General features: G+C 42.5%; 1 protein-coding gene across 1 annotated transcript in view; it reads right to left on the reverse strand.

The window, feature by feature from the left end:
* The window catches only part of slc6a3 (solute carrier family 6 member 3), a 48439-nt gene that overhangs the window by 11023 nt on the left and 11380 nt on the right, over nucleotides 1-26036 (reverse strand). The window contains exons 6-15 of the mRNA XM_015949116.3: nucleotides 21701-21839; nucleotides 21365-21499; nucleotides 19065-19168; nucleotides 10304-10428; nucleotides 9461-9573; nucleotides 6012-6140; nucleotides 5456-5555; nucleotides 3594-3694; nucleotides 2594-2761; nucleotides 2443-2514 (exon numbers count right to left, since the gene is read on the reverse strand). Coding sequence (XP_015804602.1) covers nucleotides 2443-2514; nucleotides 2594-2761; nucleotides 3594-3694; nucleotides 5456-5555; nucleotides 6012-6140; nucleotides 9461-9573; nucleotides 10304-10428; nucleotides 19065-19168; nucleotides 21365-21499; nucleotides 21701-21839 — 1186 coding nt within the window. The remainder of the gene's footprint in view (nucleotides 1-2442; nucleotides 2515-2593; nucleotides 2762-3593; nucleotides 3695-5455; nucleotides 5556-6011; nucleotides 6141-9460; nucleotides 9574-10303; nucleotides 10429-19064; nucleotides 19169-21364; nucleotides 21500-21700; nucleotides 21840-26036) is intronic.

Consider the following 26036-nt stretch of genomic DNA (forward strand, 5'->3'; position numbering starts at 1 on the left):
TGTGTGTGTGTGCGCGTGCTTGCGTGCATGCATGTGTGTGTGTGTGTGTAAAAGCCATGTGGAGAGTGTTTGTTATTTATAAAGCATATGTTGTTAGATTTCATCCAGACTTTGAAAATATATATTTTAATTACAGTTTGATTTATTTGACACCAGTAGAATGTTTATTATTTTGTTATTTCTCCTTAAATGCCTAACATTTTAGTTTAAAATGAATATTTTTCATTCATCCCAATACATAAAGTTACACATTAAAGACTGACAAAAAATTAATTTGGTTATCAGAGTAATCAACCATAGAATTAGATGTAAATTAATAGCGTGATTGTTTCCCCATCTAAACAGCCCCAGTCACAAACAGTTCAAGGGAGGGGGAAAATGTTTTTCTAGTTACACAGCAATGTAACATCTGTATATTATACAGCTAATGCTTCAATTTTTTCAATCTTAACCAAAATATGAAGTAATGTGTTTGTACCCTGGAGTCCGTGGTGAAGTGATGACTCTCAAAGTGTTCACTGCACAAGCGGGAGAGTGAATTGGGAGTCCAGCACTTTCTTCTTTGGTTGCTTACCCAAAGGTCAAGCCTCTCTGGATCACCTAGAGGAAAACTTCATACAAAGAACTACTTAAGCATATGGGTTTAAAATACTTAATAGCTTATCATGGCCTGTAGTAAAAGGTCTAAAATTAGGATAAAGAGTAATACAAAATGCATACTTTATAAAAAAACAATATAAAACCAAACACTTGAGTCTGTCGCCTTATTGGAGAGGATATGAACCTTTTAATAATCAATTTTATTAACTAATTTCCATTTTATTAAACAAGCGGTCAGCCCGCGCAGCAGACAGGCGCTGAAGCGGTCAGAGATGCGCCGGGCTGACCGCTGGGGAGAACCGGGTGGAAGAATGGAACACAGAAGTCTCCCTCCGAGAGCTCCACCAACATGTCAAATTTCAACCCATTTTTATGTTAAATGCACTGGGGTTTACACCCATCGACATATACCCTATTAATTATTTTACCGTATTACATCTAAATTTCATGGTGAAACAGTAAATGTTAAAATGGTAGTTAGCTAGCTACTTTGATAAGCTCAGCTAGTGCAAAAGCAGCAGTGACCTAAAATACATAAATATAATTTTACTTACCGGAAAAAAATGAAGTGGAGAGTCCTTGGACGCTCTTTTAGTGCAATTAATACCACAGCAAGTCATTTTGTCCAACAATTGCACAAATAATATCCAAAAAATAATACACAAACGCTACAATTACTGGTCTAAGTTCAGAGACTAAAAATCACGGAACAGTTTTCAGGCGAGACAGAGGCTCAGACTGAGGCCTTTCCACGGTGTTCTGTGGTCACGTGGATCTGATGCTCATTAATTACACAGAATTTTAGGCTTTTAATACACTTAAACAGAAGAGTGTCAAAAAAATTCACCCGTCAGAGTTGTCATGAGTGTAAATTAGATCATTTAAACAAAAAACATGTTTTGGAACCAGGCTGTAAACATGTTTATTTCTGCTGTGAAATTGGTATTTTTAACATGGGAGTCAATGAGGATTTGCTCGCTTCTGACACCAGTGGATGAGGCTGGAACTGCAATTTATTTAACTTCCGCGTTGGCCTCAATTTCAGACCCGCATTGTGGGGTTTGGGTGGTGCTCACTCCTCACCCCTGCCACATGGGCCCAAGGGATAAACCATCAACCCTGCTCAATGGTCAACTTTTCTTGTGGGGTCACCCATGAAGACACTGGGAGGGTTAAATAAGGTGCAGTATGTAAGAATATAGTGAAAACTTTACAGTGAGAAAATCACAAAGAGTCTGATGTCTCAGTCATTTTGGAAGAAAGAAAAAAAAAAGAAAAATGTTTCATATCCAGCTGGCTGCTGGATTAACAGTTTTTCTCCTTTCAAAATAAATTAATGAGGGACATAACTACTGTTTACCATTAGTGAGTGTATTGTAATTTGACGACGGCCGGCAAAAATTTCCAGAGTTTTTTAAAGTGGTTGCAGTAACCACATTTTACCACAGGATGTCATTTTTACTTTATTTCTACACAATGCACCTTTAAAATATAGCTTTTAAAGGAAAAACTGCACCTTCATTCTGCACAGCTCTAAACATCCCGTAGAGGTGTTATTTTTTAAATATAGCTTTTTTTACTAAATTGTTCCATATTTAACCTTTACGAGAGACACAAACCATTTTGGTCTTGAACCCAGCTAGCTGTTAGCTTGTCAATCCAGTGAAAAACAAATATTGTACTAAACCAAGTAATTTTTACAGAAAAACAACATTAAAAAATGAGATCAAACACTTGAAATTATGTAAAGGAGATTAATACAACGAACATAAATCTATGAAACATACTTGAAATGCAGTGATGTTTACGTAAAAGTACAAAAAAGATCAAGGAGACACTTACGGTGAACTGCCGAACCTCCCCGTTCTCAATCAGATGATGCTCTGTCTCAGGGGTGATGGCATAGGCCAGCCGCTGTTAAAGAAGACTCAAACAGTGAATCTCCCAAAATCGATGACATTTATATCGATAAATGGACATAGTTTTGACTCACGTTGCAAAATCTCCCAGGCAATGTGCAGAGTTTGTAGATGGCATAGAGCGGCACCATGGCCATGGAGGACATGGCCAGACACCACCCCAGCATGTTGGCCCATGGAGGAAACATATAGGAGCCGTAGTTTGGAGGGTTGAATGTGGCAAAGCTCACCACAACCATAAACTGTGAAAAAATGCATTTATTGAGTCATATCCCTCTCTAGAGAGCAGGTTGAAAAGCAGATTCCTTCATCTATTGCAGGGGTCTGCAGCCTTTAACCTCCAAAGAGCCGTTGTTACCCTCAGTCCATTCAAATAAAACTTATTTAGAAACACAACTGTTATAGGACCTTCTAAAATTAAACAAAGTATACGTTTAGACAAATATCTACATAAAAGCCACTGAAAAATTGTGTCCTCTTTTTTTTCATTAAAAAAACAGATCAGAAATCAGACTTTTTCTGGGCTTAAAGTCCAAAATCTTTTTTTCCCTCTTTGGTAAAAATCCACTATAAGAGATTTGTTGTCATAACAAAACACATGTTGTAAAAAAATTAACTTTTGTAAAATAATATGGATTTCTTTTCTATTAGATGTTGATATTTGCTGAAAATTGTGTAACAAAATGTAATAAATGGGTGTGAACAATATTTCTGGTACTTTTAGTGTCATTCTGTTGTGGAAATTCGATGCAAAAATTCCATAAAAACAGAAAAGCTACTTAAACTTGATATTTTTGTGACATCTGTTTTTTTTTAATGATGCATGAGTGTATTAAGTTATTGAAAGCTATATATGGAAGGTCCAAAGAAGCATCTGTGACCCTGGAGCTGCAGCTTGCTGACCTTTTGCATTGGTAAAATAAATATTAGAAGAAAACCTACTTATTTCCACTAAATTTGATTGCCCACTTGGCTTTCAACTATGCAAGGCATTTATTTTTGAAAAACAAAAAAACATATGCATTATTTTCTGTTTTGCATTGCCTATCTATGATCAGGGTGTGTGGGACTCACCAGGAGGAAGCAGGGGCTGACAAACTTCCAGCACAGCCTCCAGTACCTGCCTGGTCTCTGACCAATCATCTCTTTAATGTCATCACTAAATCGATCCACTCCTAAAACACAAAGCAACACCTGTATCTTTGTGAAGGCTTGACTAGAAACAGGAGTCAAAGGTGAAATGGAGGTCCTGGTTGCAACAAAATTCTAACTGATTTAGCACTGAATGGAAAAAAATAAATGAATAAAAAAAAGCTACGTTCCTGATATAATGCTGTTCTTGCTGTGTTTCATTCTTCAGACAAGATTTTCATCACTCATGCTGCTGTTGAACTTTTTGTCCAGAAGGCATTTCTCAAGGCAAAGACATGTATTCAGACTGACAAGCAGGTTTCCAGTAAAACTAAATGTTCTAAAGCACACAGCAGTCAGGGGTCGAGGATTCCTGTCAGCTGTTATAAAGATGGGGGGTAAAAAGGACCAACCAAAACTCACAAAAGCCTCAGGCTTGATTTATCTGACTTGCCAAGGCCAGGACCTACCAATGGGGCAACACGCTGGCCCCTTCTGCTTGGGGCTTTGTCAGAATGTAGTCCTCTCTTCACCTCTCCACAGTTGAGCTTAGTCCACATTAAAAATGTTCCAACAGACATCTGGAATATTTTTCTACTGTGTCAACATCATAAAGAAATCGTGCAAACGCGTGAGGCATTGATTAAAGCTACGATAGCAAATTTAGAAAACAAATGAGCTGAAAGTAATTTTTCATAATAAAAAATCTAACATAGCATAGCTATAAATATATTGTGAGATTAAATAGATGAAAAAATAATAATGTAGTGGTTTTGTTGCATTTGTCTAAAATCCTCAGCCAATAACACAACTCGGGCTGAAAGCAATGATTGGACCATGCGGTTGTCTGTCTTGCCGCACTTCCTTGGGTTCTGCATTCATCATCAGAACATCGCTGGTGTGAGAGGTTCTCAATAATATCAAAGAGAAACAGCCAGCTGCCACCACTTCAACCGGGGTTTCCCCCAGTGATTTATGAGCCTGGTGGGCCCTTGCTTGGCCACCTGCCAGGCCATAGCATGGTAGCAAAATTGTCTGCATGCAGCAGGGCGACTGCAACACACTAAGTGGGGCTCAAACCCGCAAACTTTTCGATTACGGGGCAGGCACTTAAACTCCTCCACCAACTTCGACCAATAGCTATACCATTCACCCAATTCTAACCGATCCCAGCTGACTGGTAGGTGGGATGTTACTGTGACTGAGAAAAAACAAAGACGCTGACAGCTGGTTTGAAACGGTTTTGGACGTTTTAGACTTGGGTTTTTCTTTGAGTCAAAAGCAGACAGAGGTAATTAACTCCTTAATTTAGAAAAAAAAATGCATATTTGCATTTTCATCTATGGTGTATAGCAGACTGCCCCATTGACTGTCATCCGTATCTGTGAGTACATCACGTTGTTTGTTGTCCAATAGCGCGCAGAGACGGTTTGAAGAACAACCGTAGATTCCACCCCACCACTGAGATCTCTCTATGAGTCATGGTCAGACAATATATTCACATATAAAGGATGGCTGGCCAGGTCTGTTCCTGCATATTACAAATGGAAGTTTCTTGGTCCCAAACATCAACCGTGTGCTATCAGTCCATGCACAGGCCCTGAAGTGGCCAACATTATTAGTAGAAACACAGCCTAGCTGCAAGATTTATTTATTTTTTTTGTCTCTAATAGAGACATACCCTGTTGTGGCACAGAGCACCCAAAAACAACAGATGTCTCATCAGACCTCTTAATAAAGCATCAGCCTTGCTGGTCTGGGAAAAAAACGAATCAAGTGTTTTTCACAGCTCTTTCCTTTCTCACCGTAGAACCACGCGATGCCGATGGCTTCAATAAGCACTCCAAAGAGAATCGATGTTCCTGCTGCAAAGTGGTCCAACAGCGTGAAAACATACATTCCTCCCTGAGAGTGGAAGAAAAAATCTATTACTGGTGTTTCATCAGCAAAATTAAACTAAAAACTACCAAAATATAAATTAAATCCCTTGATGAGGTGGACTGACACTTTGCATCATCTTATTTTAGTTGGACGGCATGAAATCTTTGATTAAATTTTATCTCTGTGTCATTGCAATGATAGAAAACAGTGGTTCCCAACTTGTTTTACAAGGACCCCCTTTCCTGTGTCCAAGATGAGTCAGGGTCCCAAACCCCAATTCCTACCCTTAGGAACACATGTAAAAGTGATTTATAACAAACTTCATAAAGAATATAGAATTTTGATTATACTTTATATACATTGTGGGGAAAATTGTGGGGACCCCTTCAAGGGGGGCCTTGGACCCCCAGATGGGAATCCACTGTTCTAAAAAAACAAATGTATTATGAAAGAGTTTCTAAAACTATGAAAATCACTTACACTCGTGACACAGAAGAGGGATATGAGAAATGTGGAAACAACGATGAAAAGGGTGAACAGCTCTCTATGCTTATGGAGGAATTTGAATTCATCAATTAGACCCGTAATCACCGACTCCATCCCACCCATCTGAAACAGGAAGCACACAGACACAAAGTCTGAAAATCAAACAAGAGATGTTTAACCAATTTCCCTCTGGGATTAATAAAGTATTTTTGAATTGAATTGAATTTAGATTCTTATTACAACTCAAAGACTAAATATAAGAAAATTTTTCACTTTTTTGTTTTGTTTTGATCACTTAAAGGTTCCAAATCATGCTATTTTAAACCTTTGAGAACAAAGGTAGGCACAGTACATGAGAACATATTAATGTTGGCAGTTCTGAGATGTCATTTATCATAAATACGAGTTATTTCTGTCTGCCTTAATTTATACCCAGAAATAAAACACTTAGTTGCAGTGAAACTCCTCCCACGCCCGCTCCGACAAAACATGCCTACGACAGTATCTTAAGCGAGTCAGTTTATGTATTGGCTATGGTAATCCAGTGGTTAAGGCATCTGTGACATCTTAGTTTTGCCATGTGCTGGTGTGGGTTGGACTTCCGGTGTGGGCAGTATTCATTTAGCCAGCTGAGGCAGATTTCATGTTTTTCTATTTTAGTTTCATTGATTATTTTCTGCAAAATATTTAGTTTCTCTAAAGATATTTGAATTTCCATCCATCTACTTTCTTCTGCTTATTCAGACTCGTGTTGCGGTCGGCAACAGCCTGAGCAGAGAGGCCCAGACTTCCCTCTCCCCTGCCACTTGGGCGAGATCTTTTGAGAGAATCCCAAGGCATTCCCTGGCCAGCAGAGAGACATAGTCCCTCTTGCGTGTCCTGGGTCTTCCTTTAGGTCCCCTTCCGGTTGGACATCCAGGAGGAATCCTAATCAGATACCCGAGCCACATCTACTGGCTTCTCTGGAATAGAATAGAATAGAATAGAATAGAATAGAATAGAATAGAATAGAATAGAACAGAATAGAATAGAATAGAATAGAATAGAATAGCCTATATTGTCGTTGTACAAGGTACAGCGAAATTGGAGTGCCACTCCTTTTGGTGCCAATTGTAAAAGCGTACAGGTACGCGTACAGAGATACGTAAACTCCTCCACTTGGGGCAGGACTTCATCCCTGACCTGGAGAAGGCATTTTACCCTTTTCGGACTCGAGACCATGCTCTCAGATCTAGTGGAGCTGCTTCACACTCGCCAGCCAACCACTCCAGCGAACGCCAACAATTATGTTCTGATTAAGCCAACAGAATCACATCATCTGTAGAAAGCAGAGACTTGATCCTCAGGCCACCAAAACGGATCCCCTCAACACGTTGTGGGCCACTAGAAATCCTGTCCATAAAGGTTATGAACAGAATCGGTGACAAAGGGCAGCCTTGGTAGAGTCCAACTCTCACCAGAAGCAAGCCAGACTTAATGCCGGCAATGCAGACCAAGCACTGACACCGGTCACACAGCTCATAACAGAGGCCCTGGTAACCCACACTCCCAACATGCACAGCTCCAGTCAGCCGCCTAAACAATGGAGGTATGGAATGGGACTCACTCTGACTCAGTGTCGCCCACCTCGCCTGGACTGTTTTGGAAGTTCTGTCAGGTGGAAATTAAAGCTCCTTCTGACAGGAGACCCTTTCAGACGTTCCCTGCAAACCCTCACAATACGTTTGGGCCTGCCAGGTCTGACAAGGCTTCCTCTTCTACCATCGAAACACCAGGTATTGGTCAGTTGACAGTTTCACCCCTCTCTTCTCCTGAGTGTCCAAGACATGCAGCCTCAGATCAGATGAAATAACAGCAGCCTAAGGCATCCTGGTGCCAAGAGCACAGAGGAACCACCAAGGACGTCATGCCTGAACATGGTGTTCATTAAGGACAATCTATGATGAGCACAGAAGTCCAATAACAAAACACCGCTCCAATTTATAATGGGGGGTGGGGGGGGGGGGGGGGGCACATTTTTCCCAACCACACCTTTCCAGGATCTCATGGTCATTGCCTACATGTGTGTAGTTTCCCTGGCGATAGGCGGCAGTACATACCTAAATCGTTGCAAGCAAGCATTACTTTTGTGTTCAAGTAAGACCTTACCAACAGATGGCCATTAGGGTCAAAAATCCCTGGGAGCACAACCGCCAGCTAAATTACAAGAATGTCAGATTCCCTTTCATCACTGGCAACGAGTGAAAAGGTAGATGTGTAAAACAGCAATGTTTATTAATGATGAAAGTTTTGCAACCATTTGTTACGCTTCAGTAAATGCATTTTGTCCTCACGGGCTTCCGTAGAAGGCAACATGGCATCCAATATGGCGTTGCCCAGGGACTTAGACCTGCTCCATGTATTTTAGACCAGATTTTTATGGTTATATGTTATGAAACTGCCAATATTATTAATCATCCAGGCATATTTTAATTCATTTACAACAACATTTCAATGGGTATTTCCAGAGATTAATGGTAAAAACTACAAATTGTCACTTAAAAGTCCCCCAGCAGGACGAGGAAGTCACCAGAAGGCGTGCTCTCCAGCATCCCCTCCAAGGAGCTGGATGGTTGGTCTGAACTGCAGTTTGGTGCATGAGCACAAACTACAGTCAGGACCTGTCCCCCCACACATAGGTGGAGGGAGGCTACCCTAATGTTCGCTGAGGTAAACCCCAAGCACCAAGACGGGGGAAACTTGTATGCCCACCCCTGCTTGGCTTCTCTCAGTGGGAGCAGCTCCAGAGTGGTAGTGCCCAAGCCCTCTCAAAGAAACTGGTTCTGGAGCCAGAGCTCTGTGTAGAGATGAGTCCGACTATATCTAGTCAGAACTTTTCAACCTCCCACATGTTTGGATTTGGTCATTTCCAAGAGGCATTTTAGTTGATTTATTCAGCTCACCTCATAGAAAATAATCAAATAAAAAACAGAGTAGCCCTTACTTTGTAAAACAGTTCACCAATGAAAGGTTAAAAACACAATACTAGCAAGTGTAGGTAAAAAAGGACGCAAACCTGTGCAAAACCACATGCCAGTCTAGCACAACATCTGGACTACCAAGTCTGTCACATGACAGCAGTCGCCTACGCCACATATCCTGTGCTGGCCAGGGGAGACAGGTTTCAGAACAGAGAATATCTTCCGGGAGAGGAGCAGGGCCTGATGACAAAACTAGTTTTCACTGACGCTTTACAGGATTTTCAAAGTAAAACTTGAAATTTGCTGCTGAAACAGGAAAAATGCATGAATGCAGCCAAAGACAAGTTTGGTTATCTTTTTTCATGCGGAAATAACAATAGACCACAGTTAAATGCTAACAAACATGGAGTTTTCATCTTAACATGTAAAATTAAAACCTCGCAGAAACACTTTAAAACAAACAACAAAGAAGCCGGGACTCACAGCGCTGTCGATCCCGAGCGTCAGCAGCATGATGAAAAAAATGACAGCCCAAACTGATGACCCAGGCAACGTTGCTATAGCTTCTGGGTAAATGACGAACACCAACCCAGCTCCTAAAGAACACAAGATTTAAAGATGAAAAGTAACCATCTGCACTACAAACACAGCAGGAGTTCAGAGGAATGTTAAAGATTGGTCAAAAACTGAAAGATTTAATTTGAAGTTTAATATACTGAACTCAGCTATTCATGTCAAGGTTTAAAACAAGATCCGCTTGTGTTGGGGCTGATTATTGTGTCCAATCTGTTAGCATGTGTTATCAATGCCTCCAAGCCTCTACAACAGCGAAATCAAAAGTGAGGCCCGAGGGTCATTTGTAGCCCTTGGAGGGATTTTGTGTGAACCCCCAAAAGCCTTTGAAGAATGATATATTTGTATCACTTTTGCAGGATGCTGATGTACAGTATATTGACAGTTTTATCATGTTTATGTTCATATTCAAAGAAAAACTATTTTTGATTAGTTAACAAACGCTATGAAATATTTTTATGGTATTTCTGTTAAAAAAATTTAACTTTTGGGGCCAATGGGGACTTTTAACTTTATGATTTTGGCCTTTGTCCTAGACAGTCTGGACAGCCCGGTTCTAACTGAATTTTAGCTCATCGTCTACATTACAGCCATGTTTATGTTAGCGGAATTAGCCTGAATTAGTCACTCAGCTGGAAACATCCAAACACATCTCTGAGATCTATTGTTGTCTAAACTGACAAATACCAAAAAAAAAAACAAAACCAATCCTTCGTGGCTACGTGTTGTGACAGGGCGAACTTCGCTTATTACCATCTCTGGCAACTTTATCGAGAGCCACGTTGTGTTTGTGGGACATGTATCCAAGGAAAGAGAAGACCACAAAGCCAGAGAAGAAACTGGTTAAAGAGTTGATGGAGCTGGTTATGATGGCATCTCTGGACAAAACAAGACAGAAGAGGATTAGCTAATACAAATATACAATTATTAGAAAAAACATGTTCTGCCAGTCAAAACCTACAAAACACATTGTTTATTATAGGCCTGTTTCCACTATCAGCATTTCTGGTTAATTTTACCAGACGTTTGTAGCATGCACTCCATTTCACCAGGCTGGCCCTGATCATTCCAGCAACCAACAGAGTACCTGAACTGGGGTATGCACTCGGAAAGGAGAATTGTTGAAGGGAACTTGTGGTTGAACAGACTATATCTGGCTAATTTTACGTTTTTGGAGCTTTTTAAGGTTGCCAGTCTGGCCAGTGGAGAGAAGCAGCCAGAATCACTCAGCTATAGTGAAGCAGCCTGACACTGCCCCTCCTCCTCATCTCTCACGGGCTGCTGAGGAGCACAGCTGGGAGGAATTATCCTAATCAGCAAACACCTGCATAAAAAGGCTGTGCCTTCAGCAGTCTGAGAGGCAGCCGGGGGCCGGATCTGACAATCGGTGCGAGAGAGAGGAGTTGGAGGCTATGGCTCGGAAAAACGGACTTTTGTCATTGGAGCACGTTGGCAGTGAAACGTTCCCGCCGGCCGGGTGGAACTTGGTCGAACGGAAATCAATGGTGGGTAGGCGCGGCTGTTTGGTGAATGATGAGTGGGAAGAGACATGGGGGACTGTGAGAGTGAGGACAGCAATTTAGAGTTGCTCGGACACTTGCCACCAAGGAGTTTTTTTGACAACCTACGTGACCTCAGCCCCTCAACCCTCTCATTCACCAGGGTGAACCTCAATCTACAGGCACCACAATAGGGGGTAAGAAATATGCCCACCCTTGCTCAGCGTCTCTCAGTGGGAGCAACTCCGGAGAAGTAGAAAGTCCAACCCTCCTCAGGGAAACTAGTTCCGGGGCCAAAGATACGTGTTGAGGTGAAACCAATTATATCAACCTCACACACCAACTATGCCTCTTTCCTCACCAGAGAATTAACGTTCCACATACCGAGAGCTAACTTTTGTAGATGAGGATTGGACCGCAAAGGTTCCCGCCTTCAGCTACCACTCATCTCACACTGCAACCCACCCATGTGGCCCCTACCACAAGCGGGGAGCTCATGGAAAGGGGGACCCAACGTCTCCTCTTCGGGCTGTGCACCAGGCAACTTGCCCCAAATCCAGGCCTGGCTCCAGAGAGGGACCCCGGTGACCCGCATCCTGTATATGTGTTAATCTTCATAAGGGATCTTTGGGCTGCATTTTGTCTGATCTCTCTCCTAGAACCTGTTTCCCATGGGTTACCCTACCAGAGCCATAAAGCCTCAGCCCAGGGAGGGCTTCGTGGCACATGAGGCTTTGCTTAGCATCTAGGATACTTCATGAAATGGGTGGAATTCTGTGAAGGTGGGATTTCATCAAATTCAAGCATCTTATTTCCTGGATAGAAGGTCTCAAAAAATTACTTATATTTCAGAATAAATGACAATAGTCACAATGGTAATATTTTAATTGTGTTTAAATTTATGTTTAAGCATTTAGCAGACACTTTTCTCCAAAGCAACTTACAAGTGAAAATGAAGCCAGCAGGTTGCCCTTGAGGCTAACAACAAACACTACTCAGTCAATCCTAGGTGGCAGTGAGACATCATAATGAATCATAAAGGGAAGTGAACAAGAAGTGGACAGTAGAGTGGGGGACAGGAATAGGGAGGGTCCTAGTTTAGAAGATGCTCTCTGATGTCGCTTGGCTTCCTGGTGCTGGACTCTAGGAGGGAGATCTGGCCGTCTGGCTGGGGTCTGGGGTGGTGGGTTGCTGTGCTCAGCGTTGGCGGGGGAGCCTGCTCATCAGCACCCCAGCAGAAAGGGTTGAACTCTGGGAACCGGTGATGGTTGTACCCAATCTGCAGCAGTACTGGGACCAGAGTGAATAGGGTGTGTATGGGGAGCATGAGTGGGTGTCTGGCGTGCATTTTTGTAAGTCTTTGGTTGTATGTGTATGTGTGAGCATGAGGGAGGGAGTGTGTGACTGTGCTTGTGTATGACTGTATATGTCAGGTGGGGCCTTTGACTCCTTTCTCCTCCAGGGACTTCTTTTGATGATATAGATCTTTGTCTCCCCTCTCCCTGCCACACTTGGTGTGGAGTGTGGTGCCTTGGTCTGCCTGAGTGTTCATGGCTCCCGGGTCAGGGGGTTTAAGAATTTTGGCGTCTGCCTGATCAATCCCGGTGGCTGCCTGGTGGGGTCTGGGTCTCTGGGCTCTGCTGGGTTGCCGGCGGGGGTGGTTGCCCCTGGGTCCCGGGTCGCTGGGTCCCGGGCTCGGCCGGCTAGGGGGTGGGAGGCTGCGGGCCTGCCTGTGGGCTTGCCGCTGATATCTCCCGGGACTCTGCCGGCTGCTGGTTGTGGCCCCCCGGGGCGATCCTCTATGCCTCTCGAGGGGGGCAGGGGCCTTTCTGGTTTCAGTCTCCTTGGGGTTCCTGTGTTCTGGGGCAGCTCCTGGACCTCTGGGACTTGGAGCTCCCCCCATCTCCATCTACACATCTTTGGGGGGCAGATCTGTGGTCCCTCACACTCTCTATTGGACGCTTTTATAGAGAAACCTTACATAAACAAGCGCGTGTACACATACAGGTGCTCACATGGTGCTCTCAAAAGTATGGGCTTGGGCACGTTCAACACATGTCTTAAGGCTGTCGTTGCCACTAAATGCACTATGATTTATTATCGTGTGATTGTTTGGTTAAACAATGTTGATTTTATATTTCATCATCAGGTTGACGCAATGATAGCTTGCTCCTGATGTATTGTCGTGTGTCCCATTTTTTTCTATTCTTTCTCTTTCTGCAGGTCTAGAAGCAGACTCTTGTTCAATATTGTTTATTTTTGTGGATACCCCCCCCCCCCCCCCCCCTCCCCCCTCTCTCCCCACCTTTTGTCTTTTCCTTTCTCTTTCACCTCTGACTCCGTGTCTGGTCAGAATTACAAAGCATTCAAAAACAATAACAATAAAGTTTTATGTATCAGACGTGACATTAAAAGCAGATGCTTTGATGCTCCACCTGAGCGTAAATCTGTAAGGCTTGTTACCAGCATTCAGACATCAATTCTGTTTGCTTCACAGCCAGATAGGACACGGTTAAAAAAAAAATTAAATATAAAAAAAAGAAGATGCTCTCTGAAGAGCTGGATCTTCAGGAGTTTCTCAACAATGGACAAGGACGCCCCTATTCTGGTAATACCTGGTAAGTCATTGCACTTCTGTGGAACAACACATGAAAGGAGTCTGGATTGTCTTGAGCATGGTGTAGGCACTGCTAGCCTACGATCCTTTGATGACTGGAGTGGCCGAGTCATGACATAAGCCTTTACAAGAGAATTCAGGTAGATGGGAGTCCATTCAGGATTTTGTATGCTACTGTTAGCGATTTGAATCTGATGCATGTAACTAACAATAGCCAATGGAGCTCAGTGAACAGAGGGTGATGTGCTCTTTCAGGCTGGTTAAAGAACAGACATGCCGCTGCATTCTGGACACTTTGAAGAGGTCTCAGTACAGGCTGAAAGACCAGTTAGAAGGCCATTGCAGTAGTAAAGGCAGGAGATGACAGTAATTTGCACCAGGAGCTGTGTGGCACATTGTACTAGGTATGGTCTGAACTTTGTATGTTATACAGTGTGAAACAGCATGAACACGCAACAGAGGTAACGTGATCTTTAAATGTCAGCTGGTCATCAATCACAACGCCCAAGTTTCAAACTGCCTTTGAAGTAGCCAGAGACAGGGAATTGTTTTTATTGAGATATTTTGCCATATGGCTAGTTTCGCTGGGATGACAAGTAATTTGGTTTTTGAGAGGTTGAGTTGGAGATGGTGAGATTTCATCCATCTTGATATGTCAAAGAGACACTCCAAGATTCGTGCAAAGAATGTGTGGTCATCCGGCGGGTACAACAGATAGAGCTGGGTGTCGTCTGCATAGCAGTGGTAGGAGAAGCCATGTGATCGAATGATCTCACCCAGTGAGGTGGTGTATATGGCAAAAAGAAGAGGTCCTAGAACAGAGCCCTGGGGGACTCATGTGGCAAGATGGTGAAGGGCAGGAGATTGTCCAAGCCAAGATATACTGAATGATCGTCCTGTCAGGTATGATTCAAACCAGGAGTGTGCTTTCCCTGTGATGCCCATGGTAGAGAGTGTGGACAAAAGTAAGCCATGGTTGACAGTGTCAAATGCAGCCAATAAGTCAAGCAGGATAATTACTGGGGATTTGGCAGCCACTCTAGCTTCTTTTAAGGCTTCAGCCACTGCTAGCAGAGCAGTTTCAGTGAAGTGGCCATTTTTAAACCAGATTGGTATGGGTCAAGCAGACGGTTTTGTGAGAGGTGTTCTGTGACCTGTGTTAAGCGCCTCGTGATTTTTATCTTGAGAGGCGCCATAGAAATGATATTTTCTTCTTCTTCTTCTTCTACCTGCTTGATGGCTGCCCTTTAGATGATTTTAGACAGAAACGGGAGGAGAGAGATAGGTTGGTAATTCTCCACATGACTTGGAGGAAGGGTGAATGCGGTGGTCGTCCCCCTCCTTCCCAGCGGTTTGATCAAAGAGGAATCAACTTGCTGTATCTTCGACTAGTGAATAGAGCTCTAACTATCACTGGAGCTAATGCATCATCTTGTTTGAGGTAGGGCCTGGTCAATTCTAGGTCGGTGGCTAACAAGACATTAAATTTAAATGATTTTTTTGTTACACATGGTCTGGATATTCTTTGTGTAACGGAGTCATTGATTACTGCTGGTGAGTCCTTTGCCCTTAATGAACTAGTTCCGGCTGACTGTGTTTCTATCAATGTTCCGAGGGATAAAAGGCATAGAGGGGGCAGAGTAGTTGTATATAAAGCTAATGTCAAGATTAAAAGACGTATCCCATGGTCCTCTAACAGCAATTTTGAACTGTGTTTGTTTGAACTTGGTCACCAACAACAGCCACTCCTCTGCGCGGTGGTCTATTGACACCCAAAATATAGTAAGGATTTCATATCTGAGTTCAGTGAATGTTTGGCTAATTGTGCATCTCGTTATGATCAAATTCTGCTAATGGGAGATTTTAATATTCATGTTTGTTGCCCTGGAAAACTGCTGGTCACAGATTTTATTAATCTCATGAACTCTTTTATCCTTATTCAAAATGTTAATGGGGCCACTCAGGTATGTGGTCACACATTGGACCTTGTTTTGTCATTTGGATGTAACCTTTGTGTTCATGATGCAGTCTTTTCTGACCATAAGCCGGTATTACACTAACATGGGTGAGAGTATGCTGAAATCTGTTACTCCTGTTATACTTTCTCACTCTGTGAATTCAGCTACTTCAGGACAATTTTTATTTTTATTTAGTGAAGCTGTGCTTCATTTATCTGTTGACTGAAGTCTGGATTTCCTGCTAAGCTGTTTTAACAATATTAGTAAGGACATTCTGGACACTATTGCACCTCTTCAAATAAAGAAGGGAAATCGTGCTGCTAAGTCATGGTCAACTGAGCTCACGCGGGCTGCAAGATGGGAATGCAGGAGATGTGAGAGAAAATAGAAAAAAGACAAACAGCATGGCTCCCTGATTGCCCTAAGGGAAAGCTGGAAAAATTACCAGGAGTCTATTAAAAAGGCAAAGACTGACTATTATTCAAACCTAATCACTTCTAATTGTAACAACTCTAGAATGCTTTATGATGCCTCAATTAATGCTGTGATAAATGTGGATAATGGTTTCCCTGCACAGCTATCAGACGAGATGTGTACTAGTTTTCTTGGACTTTTTTTATTGAAAAGGTGGCATTGTTGTGTTCTGCACTGTCAAGAGCAAATATGCGAACTCCCTCATTTACTTTGGATAGACATTTAGAGTCTTTTCAGCCAGTATCCCTCGATGACTTAGTTAAGTTGGTGGACATAATTAAACCGAGTGGATCTCCTAAAGACATCATACCACCGCGGCTGTTTAAGGAAGTCTTTCATGGAATAGCACCATTAATATTGAAAGTTATTAATAGCAGTTTGGTCTCTGGCTATGTCCCAATTGATTTTAAAAAGACGGTTATTAACCCACTGTTAAAGAGATCGGGGTTAGATGGTATGCAGCCTTGCAACTACCGGCCGATTGCAAAGCTCCCTTTTCTGAGTAAAAATCTAGAAAAATGTGTCTATACTCAGTTAATGGATTTCCTAGAAGAGTCTAACATTAAGGAAACTTTTCAGTCTGGCTTTAAAGCTTTTCATAGTATGGAAACGGCACTGATAAAGGTATTAAATGACATTATGTTGGAAACTGATAGGGGAAATCCTGTGCTACTTGCTTTGTTGGACCTTACAGCTGCGTTCGACACTGTGGACCACGAAGTTTTGCTCCATCGTTTAGAGTATAATGTCAGAATCTCTGGTCTGGCTTTAGACTGGTTCAGATCTTATTTGAAGGATAGGACTGTAAGTGTTAGGATGGGTGGGTTTAATTCTGGATTCACACACCTGCAGTGGGGGGTCCCACAGGGTTCAATATTAGGACCACTGTTGTTTTTGATTTACATATTGCAACTGGGGGACATCATGAGGAAGTATGGAATTCGATTTCATATGTATGCTGACGATTGCCAACTTTACTTACCCTTGGATTATCGAATCGACTGTCCCATTATTACCGTAATGCACTGTCTAACTGAAGTTAAGTCATGGTTGATGGACAATTTTTTATGTCTGAATGAAAGCAAAACTGAAGCAGTGCTGTTTGGGTTACATCGTGATTTAGAGCAATCAAAACTAGATTGTAGGGATATGAATGCCTACCTACATTCTTCGGCGGTCAACTTAGGAGTGACATTAGATAACGCTTTCACATTTGATGCACATGTGGGTGCGGTTGTATCGTCCTCTTTTTACCACTTGCGACGTCTCGCCAAAGTGAATTCATTTTTAACTAGAAAGGACCTCGAGACTGTTGTGCATGCATTTATCACCTCTCGTTTAGACTTCTGTAACTCTGTCTTAATTGGGGTGAGAGAGAGTACAGTAGCTCATCTGCAGCTTGTGCAAAACGCCGCGGCAAGATTCCTAGAAGAGAAAAGGAAATATGATCAAGTGACACCCATCCTGGCAGATCTGCACTGGTTACCGGTAGTTTTTAGAGTGTGTTTTAAGATTCTTTTATTGGTCTTTAAGGCATTGAATGGGATGGCACCAGAATATTTATTTGACTTGCTTCAGCCATATATACCTAGTCGTTCACTCCGCTCAGAGATTCACCATATGCTTCTAGTCCCTGCAACTAGGCTCAAAACAAGAGGAGACAGGGCTTTTTCGGTAGCAGGCCCAAAATTATGGAATGATCTTCCATTATCTGTGCGACTCTCCACGTCAGTAGAGGTTTTTAAGAAGGTGCTGAAGACCCATTATTATAATCTGGCTTTTAAATCTGTGTGTTAATTGATGTTTTGTATTTTGCTGTTTTAAATTTTTTTTATTGGGTTCCTATATATTCTTTGTTTTTATCTTTTTAGTTTAGTCTTGTGCAGCACCTTGGTGACATGATACATGTCTGTAAGGTGCTTTTATAAATAAAGGTGATGATGATGATGATGATGATGATGATGATGATGATGATGATGATGATGATGTTTAGAAGCAGTTTAACCTGAGCATGCTTGAGAGGGGTGGGAAGTGTACCAGATGTTAGTGAAGCATTAATCACTTGTGACTGTTGCAGCTACTGTAGGAGCAATAGACTGGAGCAGCTTAGTCAGAATGGGGTCGAGTGGGCATTTAGTAGGGTGGCTACACATGAGACATTTGGATTCACAGTTCTCAGTGAGAGGGGTAAATGAAGAAAATGATGCCATAGGGCTTCTGATGGTTGGGCTAGAAGTACTTTTTTGTAGCGAAGGCTCAGGAGAGGTCAGTTCAGTAAACAGTTTGCTTGTAACTGACAATCATATTTGAGCCTATCCTTGCTAAAAGGTTAAAAATAGCACGATGCAGTTCCTTTAACTCACAGATTGGTTTTAGCTCAGTAGAAAATTACATCAGCAGATGTCGCCAAACAACTGACTTGTAAAAATGTAATCATTTTTTTGTGAACTCTGCACAACGCCATAATTCACGGTGGTTTGGAGTCTCACAGGGAACTGTAAAAAACTGTGCTTCTTCTGGTCATTGAACACCACTTTTTATTTCACACATTCATTCTTCCTAATGTTTTAAATTGCGGCATACAACAGAAAATAACTTTTAATGTTTCCAATGTCCGTGTACGCTTTTTGGCGCTGACCAACAGCTGTGTGACGTCAACTTTAAACATTATCTGTGCAAAAAAAAAAAATCACAATTACTATGAAAATTAAGTTAGACAAACATACTTTGACATTTTAGGTGAGAGGAGAAGTCACTGAAGAGTGTGCTTGGTATGTTACACACAATGATAATAAAACATACTTTGTGTGTACTTGTACAAAGTCTGCTGTCAAAGACGTAGTTTCCTTCAAGAAGCTTCAAAGGTTTTTCTAATTCTCCTGCTCATGTCTTGCGTGCTTGTAACTTCTCCACCTCTTTTCTGCCTTGATGAATCCCCACCTGCCTTTCCCTGTGTGTGTGTTTACCTGTAGCAGTTGTTGCTGAATTTGTTGTAGCTGGAAAATGCAATTAGCACACCAAACCCCACTCCCAGCGAGAAACAGATCTGCGTCGCAGCCTCGATCCAGACCTGCAGAGCGAGTGCACAAGCACAGTCGTGTGAAGCGGCAAACAAAAGGCACAGGAGAGGAAAAAAGCCATTATTAGAGATAATTGCAGGAAACTCATTCAACAGCAGTAGATGAAAGACGCATGTGAATACTGGGAGGTAATTTTGCAAATTACTGCTCCATGCATCTATTTAATCTAATTCTCCAATTGCTCCCATGCATCTCTTAATATCTCCACTTTGCTCGCTATCATTCTCCGTAACTGAATTTCTTCATGTTTGCTTATTTATGTTCCTAATAGCAAGAGGGCTTCAGTAAGGAAGGTAAACAATTTCCCCATCTCTTCAGGGCCCTCTGTTCAAACGTCTACAGTCGATGTTAACAGAATACAGCACTGTGCGCTCTGCAAACGGGTATCTCTCAAATATTAAAGGAACAGTTCAGATCTTTTGAAGTGTAAAAAACGTTAGAAACAGTTCATGTTCCACCAGTTGCAGATAGCTCCATTACTGACCCCAGTTTGGAGAAACAGGGATATTATGTGTAGATTGATAAGCTAACAGCTAGTGTAAAACAGTATTTCTACGTTTTTAAAATCAATTGTAAACATTTCAAACCTATTCTTAAGAGAATCATGTTCTTCGACTTCTCAAGTGCCTTCAGCACCATCCAGCCGTGTCTACTGCAGTAGAAGATGAGGGGTGCAGGGGTGGACAAACATCTGACTGCATGGACCATCAACTACCTCACTAGCAGGCCACAGTATGTGAGGCTGCACAACTATATGCCTGAGGTGGTTGTGTGCTGTTCTGGAGCTCCACAGGGTGCTCTCACCCTTTCTTTTCACCTTCTAAACCTCGGACTTCACCTACAATACATTCAGCTGTCACCTCCAGAAATTCTCTGTTGACTCAGCCATTGTCAGCTGTGTGTCTGAGGACTTTGTGGACTGATGTGAGCATAACAACCTTCGCTTAAACACCAGTAAGACATGGGAAATGGTGATTGACTTCCAGAGAAACACTCCTTCTCACTCACCAGTAGACACTGAGGTGGTGGATAACTTTAATTACCTGGGTGTTCACCTCAACAGCAAACTGAACTGGTCCAACAACACAAATGCTGTGTATAAGAAGGGCCAAAGCTGCCTCTGCCTCCTGAGCAGGCTGAGGTCCTTCAGAGTTAATTCCCAGCTGCTAAAATCCTTTCATCACTTTGTTGGTGGATCTGTTATTCACTCTCCTGTGGTTAGCTGGGGTGCAGGCAGATCTGACCTAGACAGGAAGAGACTTAACAAGCTAGTTAACAGAGCTAGCTTGGTTCTGGGCATCCCACTGGATTCAGTTGAGGAACTGTGTGAAAGAAGGATGCTGGGAAAGATGATCTCTATCTTAAAAAGCCCTCGACCGTGGAGACCATGGACAGCTCCTTCAGAGACAGACTGAGACATCCAAGATGTAAAATATTAAGCTACCGTCGGTCATTCATCCCCTCTGCAGTGAGAGAGTGTAACTCCTCAGTTGAACTGGTACTGGCATTATCCTGTTACACGATATGATCAATGCAATACTTAGTATGTGTTCAGTACTTGTGCAGTACACAGTATGTCTGTGTCCCTTAGAGTATGCTGCATAGTTCTGGAACCCAAGTTTTTTTTTCGTGGTTTTTAGCGGTCGATCAATACTAGCTGACTGCCTATGTGTTTATACATGTACTTTTGTTATTATTGTTTTTCAAATTATTCTCTTAAGTGTTGGTGCTGCTGTAACAAGTGAATTTCCCCACCGTGAAATCAATAAAGTTGATTCTATTTCTATTTCTAAAAACACTATTTAAATAAGCTTTTCTGCATTATATAATTAGACTGACAAAGTTATGGTTTTCCCACTAAAAAGCCTGAAAAAAAAGAATGACAAGTTCTCAGTGCAACACTGGAAAATGAATTAACTTTCTGAGAGTCAAGAATGAATAAGTCAATTAATATAACAGGGAGGAAAAGCCTATTTGATCAAGAGGTTTCCCTACTTTGTTGGACTGGCAGTTTAGATGCTCTCGATACAAGTTAGATGCTTGTGGTGTGTTTTATTAAAAAAAGAAAACTCAAAATGTCAAAAAGTTCCTTTAATGTGGCTTTAATCCACCAGAGTATCCCTGCTCTCCTGGACTCCCGCTGCTCTCACCTCACCTGTATCTCCGTCTCTACTGCTGGCGCTCACCTTGGCATCACAGAGTCTCAGGAAGTCCACAGAGAGGTAGGCTTTAATGCCATCGATGGCTCCAGGCAGAGTGACTCCACGGAGCAGCAGCACAGTCAGGACCACGTAGGGCATGGTGGCTGTGATCCACACAACCTGCCGCATTCACACACAAAACACACACATCATAACACACACACACACAGAGAGAGAGAGAAGACACTCAAACATTTACGTACATGATAGTCTGGAGCAAAAAGTTAGATGTGCTACTGTCCTTTGGATTGATTCAGCGGTAAATGATATACAGACATTTACCTGATCAACATTAGTAATTTGTAGTGTGATATGTCCTACCTTGCCCGAGGTTTTGACCCCTTTCCAGAGACTGAAGTAAAGCAGAATAATCACCACGGCCAAACAGGAAGTGAGCTGCCAGCGAGGACGGCCCAGATCTTCGATACCGTTACTGTCCTGAATGTGGAGCACCCCTCGTCTTGGAAAGAGAATGTCCAGGTAAATTACATCCCATAATAATATTAGAAGCAAATCTAATGGAAAGTCTTTTCTGCTACCACACGTTCAACATTTCTTTCAACTTTGAGACTACAGCATCATTTAGAGCAGGGATTCTCAATCCTGGTCCTGGAGGGTCGGTTTCCAGCACGCTTTAGTGGTTTCTCTGCTCCAGCGCACATGATTCAGTGGTTGTATCACCTGTTAAGCAGCTCATCAAGTTCTGCAGAAGCCTGGTAAGCACCAGGGGTCTCATTTATCAAACACTGAGTAGAATCCTTACTAAAACCGTACTTAAGCTCAGCAAAAAAAATGCACTTATGCCAAGTAGGTTTGTGATCTATCAAACATGGAGTACGCACAGCTGCACGCAATCTCCACTTCATAAATCGGAGACTAATGAGAATGATTCTCAGCTGCATTTTAGTCACATCCCGCCCGCACCACGCCCACTTACTGTCATAAATAGTCAGTGCAAAGTGCCTTGTGGATCTCATGCATATACATAAACCGGCTTGTTGCAGCGCTCCGCCAAAGGCGACCGTAGATCAAGGCAGATCAAGGTAGCGCAATTTCACAGAAGCAGAAATTGAGATACCTGTGGGTGAGGTGGAGAAATGAAAGGAAGTACTTTTGCAAAACAAATAAGAGAAAATCCACAGAGTGGCACAGCATTGCTGAAGCCATCAATGTTGTGAATTCTTCAGAGAGATCTGTGGCGGATATAAAAAAAGGGTCCGATCAGGATTCAATCCCCACATTCCCGAGTGAAATCCACGCACGCTAACCAGTCAGCCAAACGGAGATCTCACTTGTCCAAGTAGCCAGGGCGCATGATCAATCGGGTCACAGTGACAGGACACTCACATTGTCACGGATGCATGATATTCCGTCTCAATCCGTCCCCCTGCTGATAATCTGCATTCTTTATTCTGCACTTCAGGCTGTGTGTGTGTGTGTGTGTGTGCGTGCGTGCGGGGGGGCTTGTTCTGTGTGAAAACGAAGCAGTACAAGTGATAACGCTGCAGGATTTCATAATTTTCTCTTCTCAGCAGCAGCACTGCAGGTGCTCTACATGTCCAAAATGTGCGTAAGCCAGGTCCTTAGTCAACTTAAAGTTGCGCACATTTATCCGCTAAGTTTTCTTTCATAAATCGCAAAGTTTGCGTGGAAAGTTGCTTATGCAGTTTTCCGACCCCGTTTTGTGCATAAGCAAGCTTGATAAATGAGGCCCCTGCTGATTAAAATCAGGTGTGTTCAAGGAGGGAAACAACTAAAACATTGGATGACAGCCTTCTAGGACCAGGATTTAGAACCCCTGATTTGATGTTTTCAACACTTTAAGTTAGTGCTTTCAAACTGGTGTCAGTGGTTCTTGAACCATAAACTTGGGCAGCTTTTGGTTATCACTCTGTAGCCCTCTGCTGACCAGGAACTGCACTTAACTTGTGTCCAGGTCGGCACCTGTGGATACCTGCTTTTTAACAACAAGCTGAGTGATGTTGCTCATGCGGCTAGGAGTGTTTGTAGGAAGGCTGAATAAAGGTGAAGATAGGATAAGCTGCAGGTGTCTTTTGAAACTTTGGAAGATTCTGGGACGTAATTATCAGAAAACTGTCAGGATGGCAAAATCTGTCATTTCTGGCTTCCAATCATCCATCCATCCATTCTCTTCCGCTTATCTGGAGTCGGGTCGCAGAGGCAGCAGCCTAAGCTGAAAGGCCCAGACTTCCCTGTCCCCAGCCACTCGGGCCAGCTCCTCCGGGGGAATTCCAAGGCCGCATTCCTTGGCCAACTGATAAACATAGTCCCTCCAGTGTGTCCTGGGTCTTTCTTTAGGTCTCTCCCCCCCCGGTTAGTCATGCCTGGAAAACCTCACCAGTGAGGCGTCCAGCAGACATCCTAACTAGATGCCTGAGCCACCTCAACTGGCTTTTCTCAATGTGGAGGACCAGCAGGTCTACTCTGAGCCCCTCTTGGATGACTGAGCTTCTGACCCTATCTTTAAGGTAGAGCCCAGCCACCATGCATAGAAAACTCATTTTGGCCACTTGTATCCGTGATCTTGTTCTTTCAGCAACTACCCAAAGCTCATCACCATAGGTGAGGGTAGGAACATAGATCGACTATTAAATAGAGACCTTTGCCTTCCGGCTCAGCTCTCTCTTCACCACGACAGATCGGTACAACGACTGCATAACTGCAGACACAGCACCAATCCGCCTATCGATCTCGAACTCCATATTTCTCTCACTCATGAACAAGACCCCAAGATATTTAAACTCCTCCACTTGGGAAACTCTCTATTTAGCGATTGATCTACGTTCCAACCTTCACCTACACTTTTCAATCAATTTTATTTCTAGAACACATGTAAAAACAGCATGACAGCTGTCCAAAGCGCTGAACGTGAGCAATAAAATGGAAATGCATAAAATCAATGATATACAAATCAGAAAAGAATAGCACTCTGTTAAAATGGTAAATGGCCACAAAAATAAACAATCAATGATGAACAAGAGTCTGCTTCTAGACCTACAGAAGGAGGAAAAAAAGAAAAGGGACACACAACAATACAACAGGAGCAAACTATCACTGCATCAGCCCGATGAAGAAATATAAAATCAACATTGTTTTACTGAACATTCACGATAATGAATCACAGTGCATTTAGTGCCCACCACAGCCTTAAGACATGTGTTGAGCGCAGTGTTGGGAACGTTACTTTAAAAAAGTAATTAGTTATAGTTACTGATTACTTTGTCAAAAAAGTAACTCAGTTACTAACTGAGTTACAAGATCATAAAAGTAACTAATTACCAACAAAAGTAACTACTTAGTTACTTTTTTCATTAAAGAATGCAAGAATTACTACAATAGTGAAATATAAATGACTATTGACTGGAACGTAATAAAATGTTTGATCAAATGTTTTTTATTAACCTGAATAATTTCAATAAATAAGCACTTAACAGGAGGAACTACTAACAGGAACATTAGACTAATCTAGACTATTAAAAGGTCACTGTGTGATATTTAACAAGACCCCAATCAGCTAAAATTTAAAATTGCAAATAGAAACACCTGTAAAGGTTCCCGAGCCTTTAAATGGTCTCTCGGTCTAGTTAAATTACAGAAATAAATGTAATTTTGCACATTATTCTAATTTTTCCAGCTTCACATAATTGTGTGTTTTTAGCAGCATTTCTGTTGCTGGTAATCTAGTCATGGTTGAATAAATAAATAAATATCCTTTAAAATGACACTAGAAGAGGCACAAGCCTGATGGAGGACTTAAATGTACTAACTTGGGTCAGACCCAACCACAGAAGAGCTGAAGCTGGGTGGTAAACACACACAGTTCTAATAACACCTGAGCTCCATGTCGTTTGAGACTGATGCATCAGTGTTACAGCGGGACTAAAGACATGATCAGGAACAGGTTACAGCTGGATGATCTAGGAAAGCAAAAGATCAGGACGTCTGAGTGGTGAACAGGTGAGCGGACCTTCGGGACGTCCCGCTGTCACGCCAAGAAGGGCGCGGCTGCAGACCCGCAGATTCGCTGCTGCAGATTCCCACCAGCGAATCTGCGGGGGGTCTGCAGCCGTAAATATTCATCACGTCTTCCTCGTTCTTCACGGGCCGTGATGCTCTTGGATGAAAACATCTACCTCTAGCTCCTGATCAGCTGATGACAGCTTCAACACACCGCGCTGCTTAACGCACGCATTTCCTTATCAGTAACAGAAACGATCGTTTTGACGTGGGCCGCTGCAGTAAAAAGTGAGGCGCGAACCGGAAAAGCTTCTGCCGATCACAATTCATCAACGGATTATGAAAGAACGGATAACGCTCGAAACACGCAGATTCTTCCTGATGTAAGAGGTGAGTCTCCACTTTGTTTTGGTTGTTTTGGCGTCGACATCATCCTAGCGCGCCGACACCTCTCTCTCCCTGGCTGCAGCTGAAGTGTGGCGGTCAGAAAGCCTGTTGCTCAATGTTCGACAAGCACATAGTAACGCACAACCTTCCGTCCCCAGTAACGGTAATGGCGTTGTAACGGCGGGAAAAGTAATTAATTAGATTATTCCGTTACCTATAAAAGAACGCCGTTAGAAACGCCGTTATACTTAAACGGCGTTACTCCCAACACTGGTTGAGCGTGCCCAAGTCC

The sequence above is a fragment of the Nothobranchius furzeri genome, chromosome 5 (assembly GCF_043380555.1).
Source record: "Nothobranchius furzeri strain GRZ-AD chromosome 5, NfurGRZ-RIMD1, whole genome shotgun sequence".
Lineage (NCBI taxonomy): Eukaryota > Metazoa > Chordata > Actinopteri > Cyprinodontiformes > Nothobranchiidae > Nothobranchius > Nothobranchius furzeri.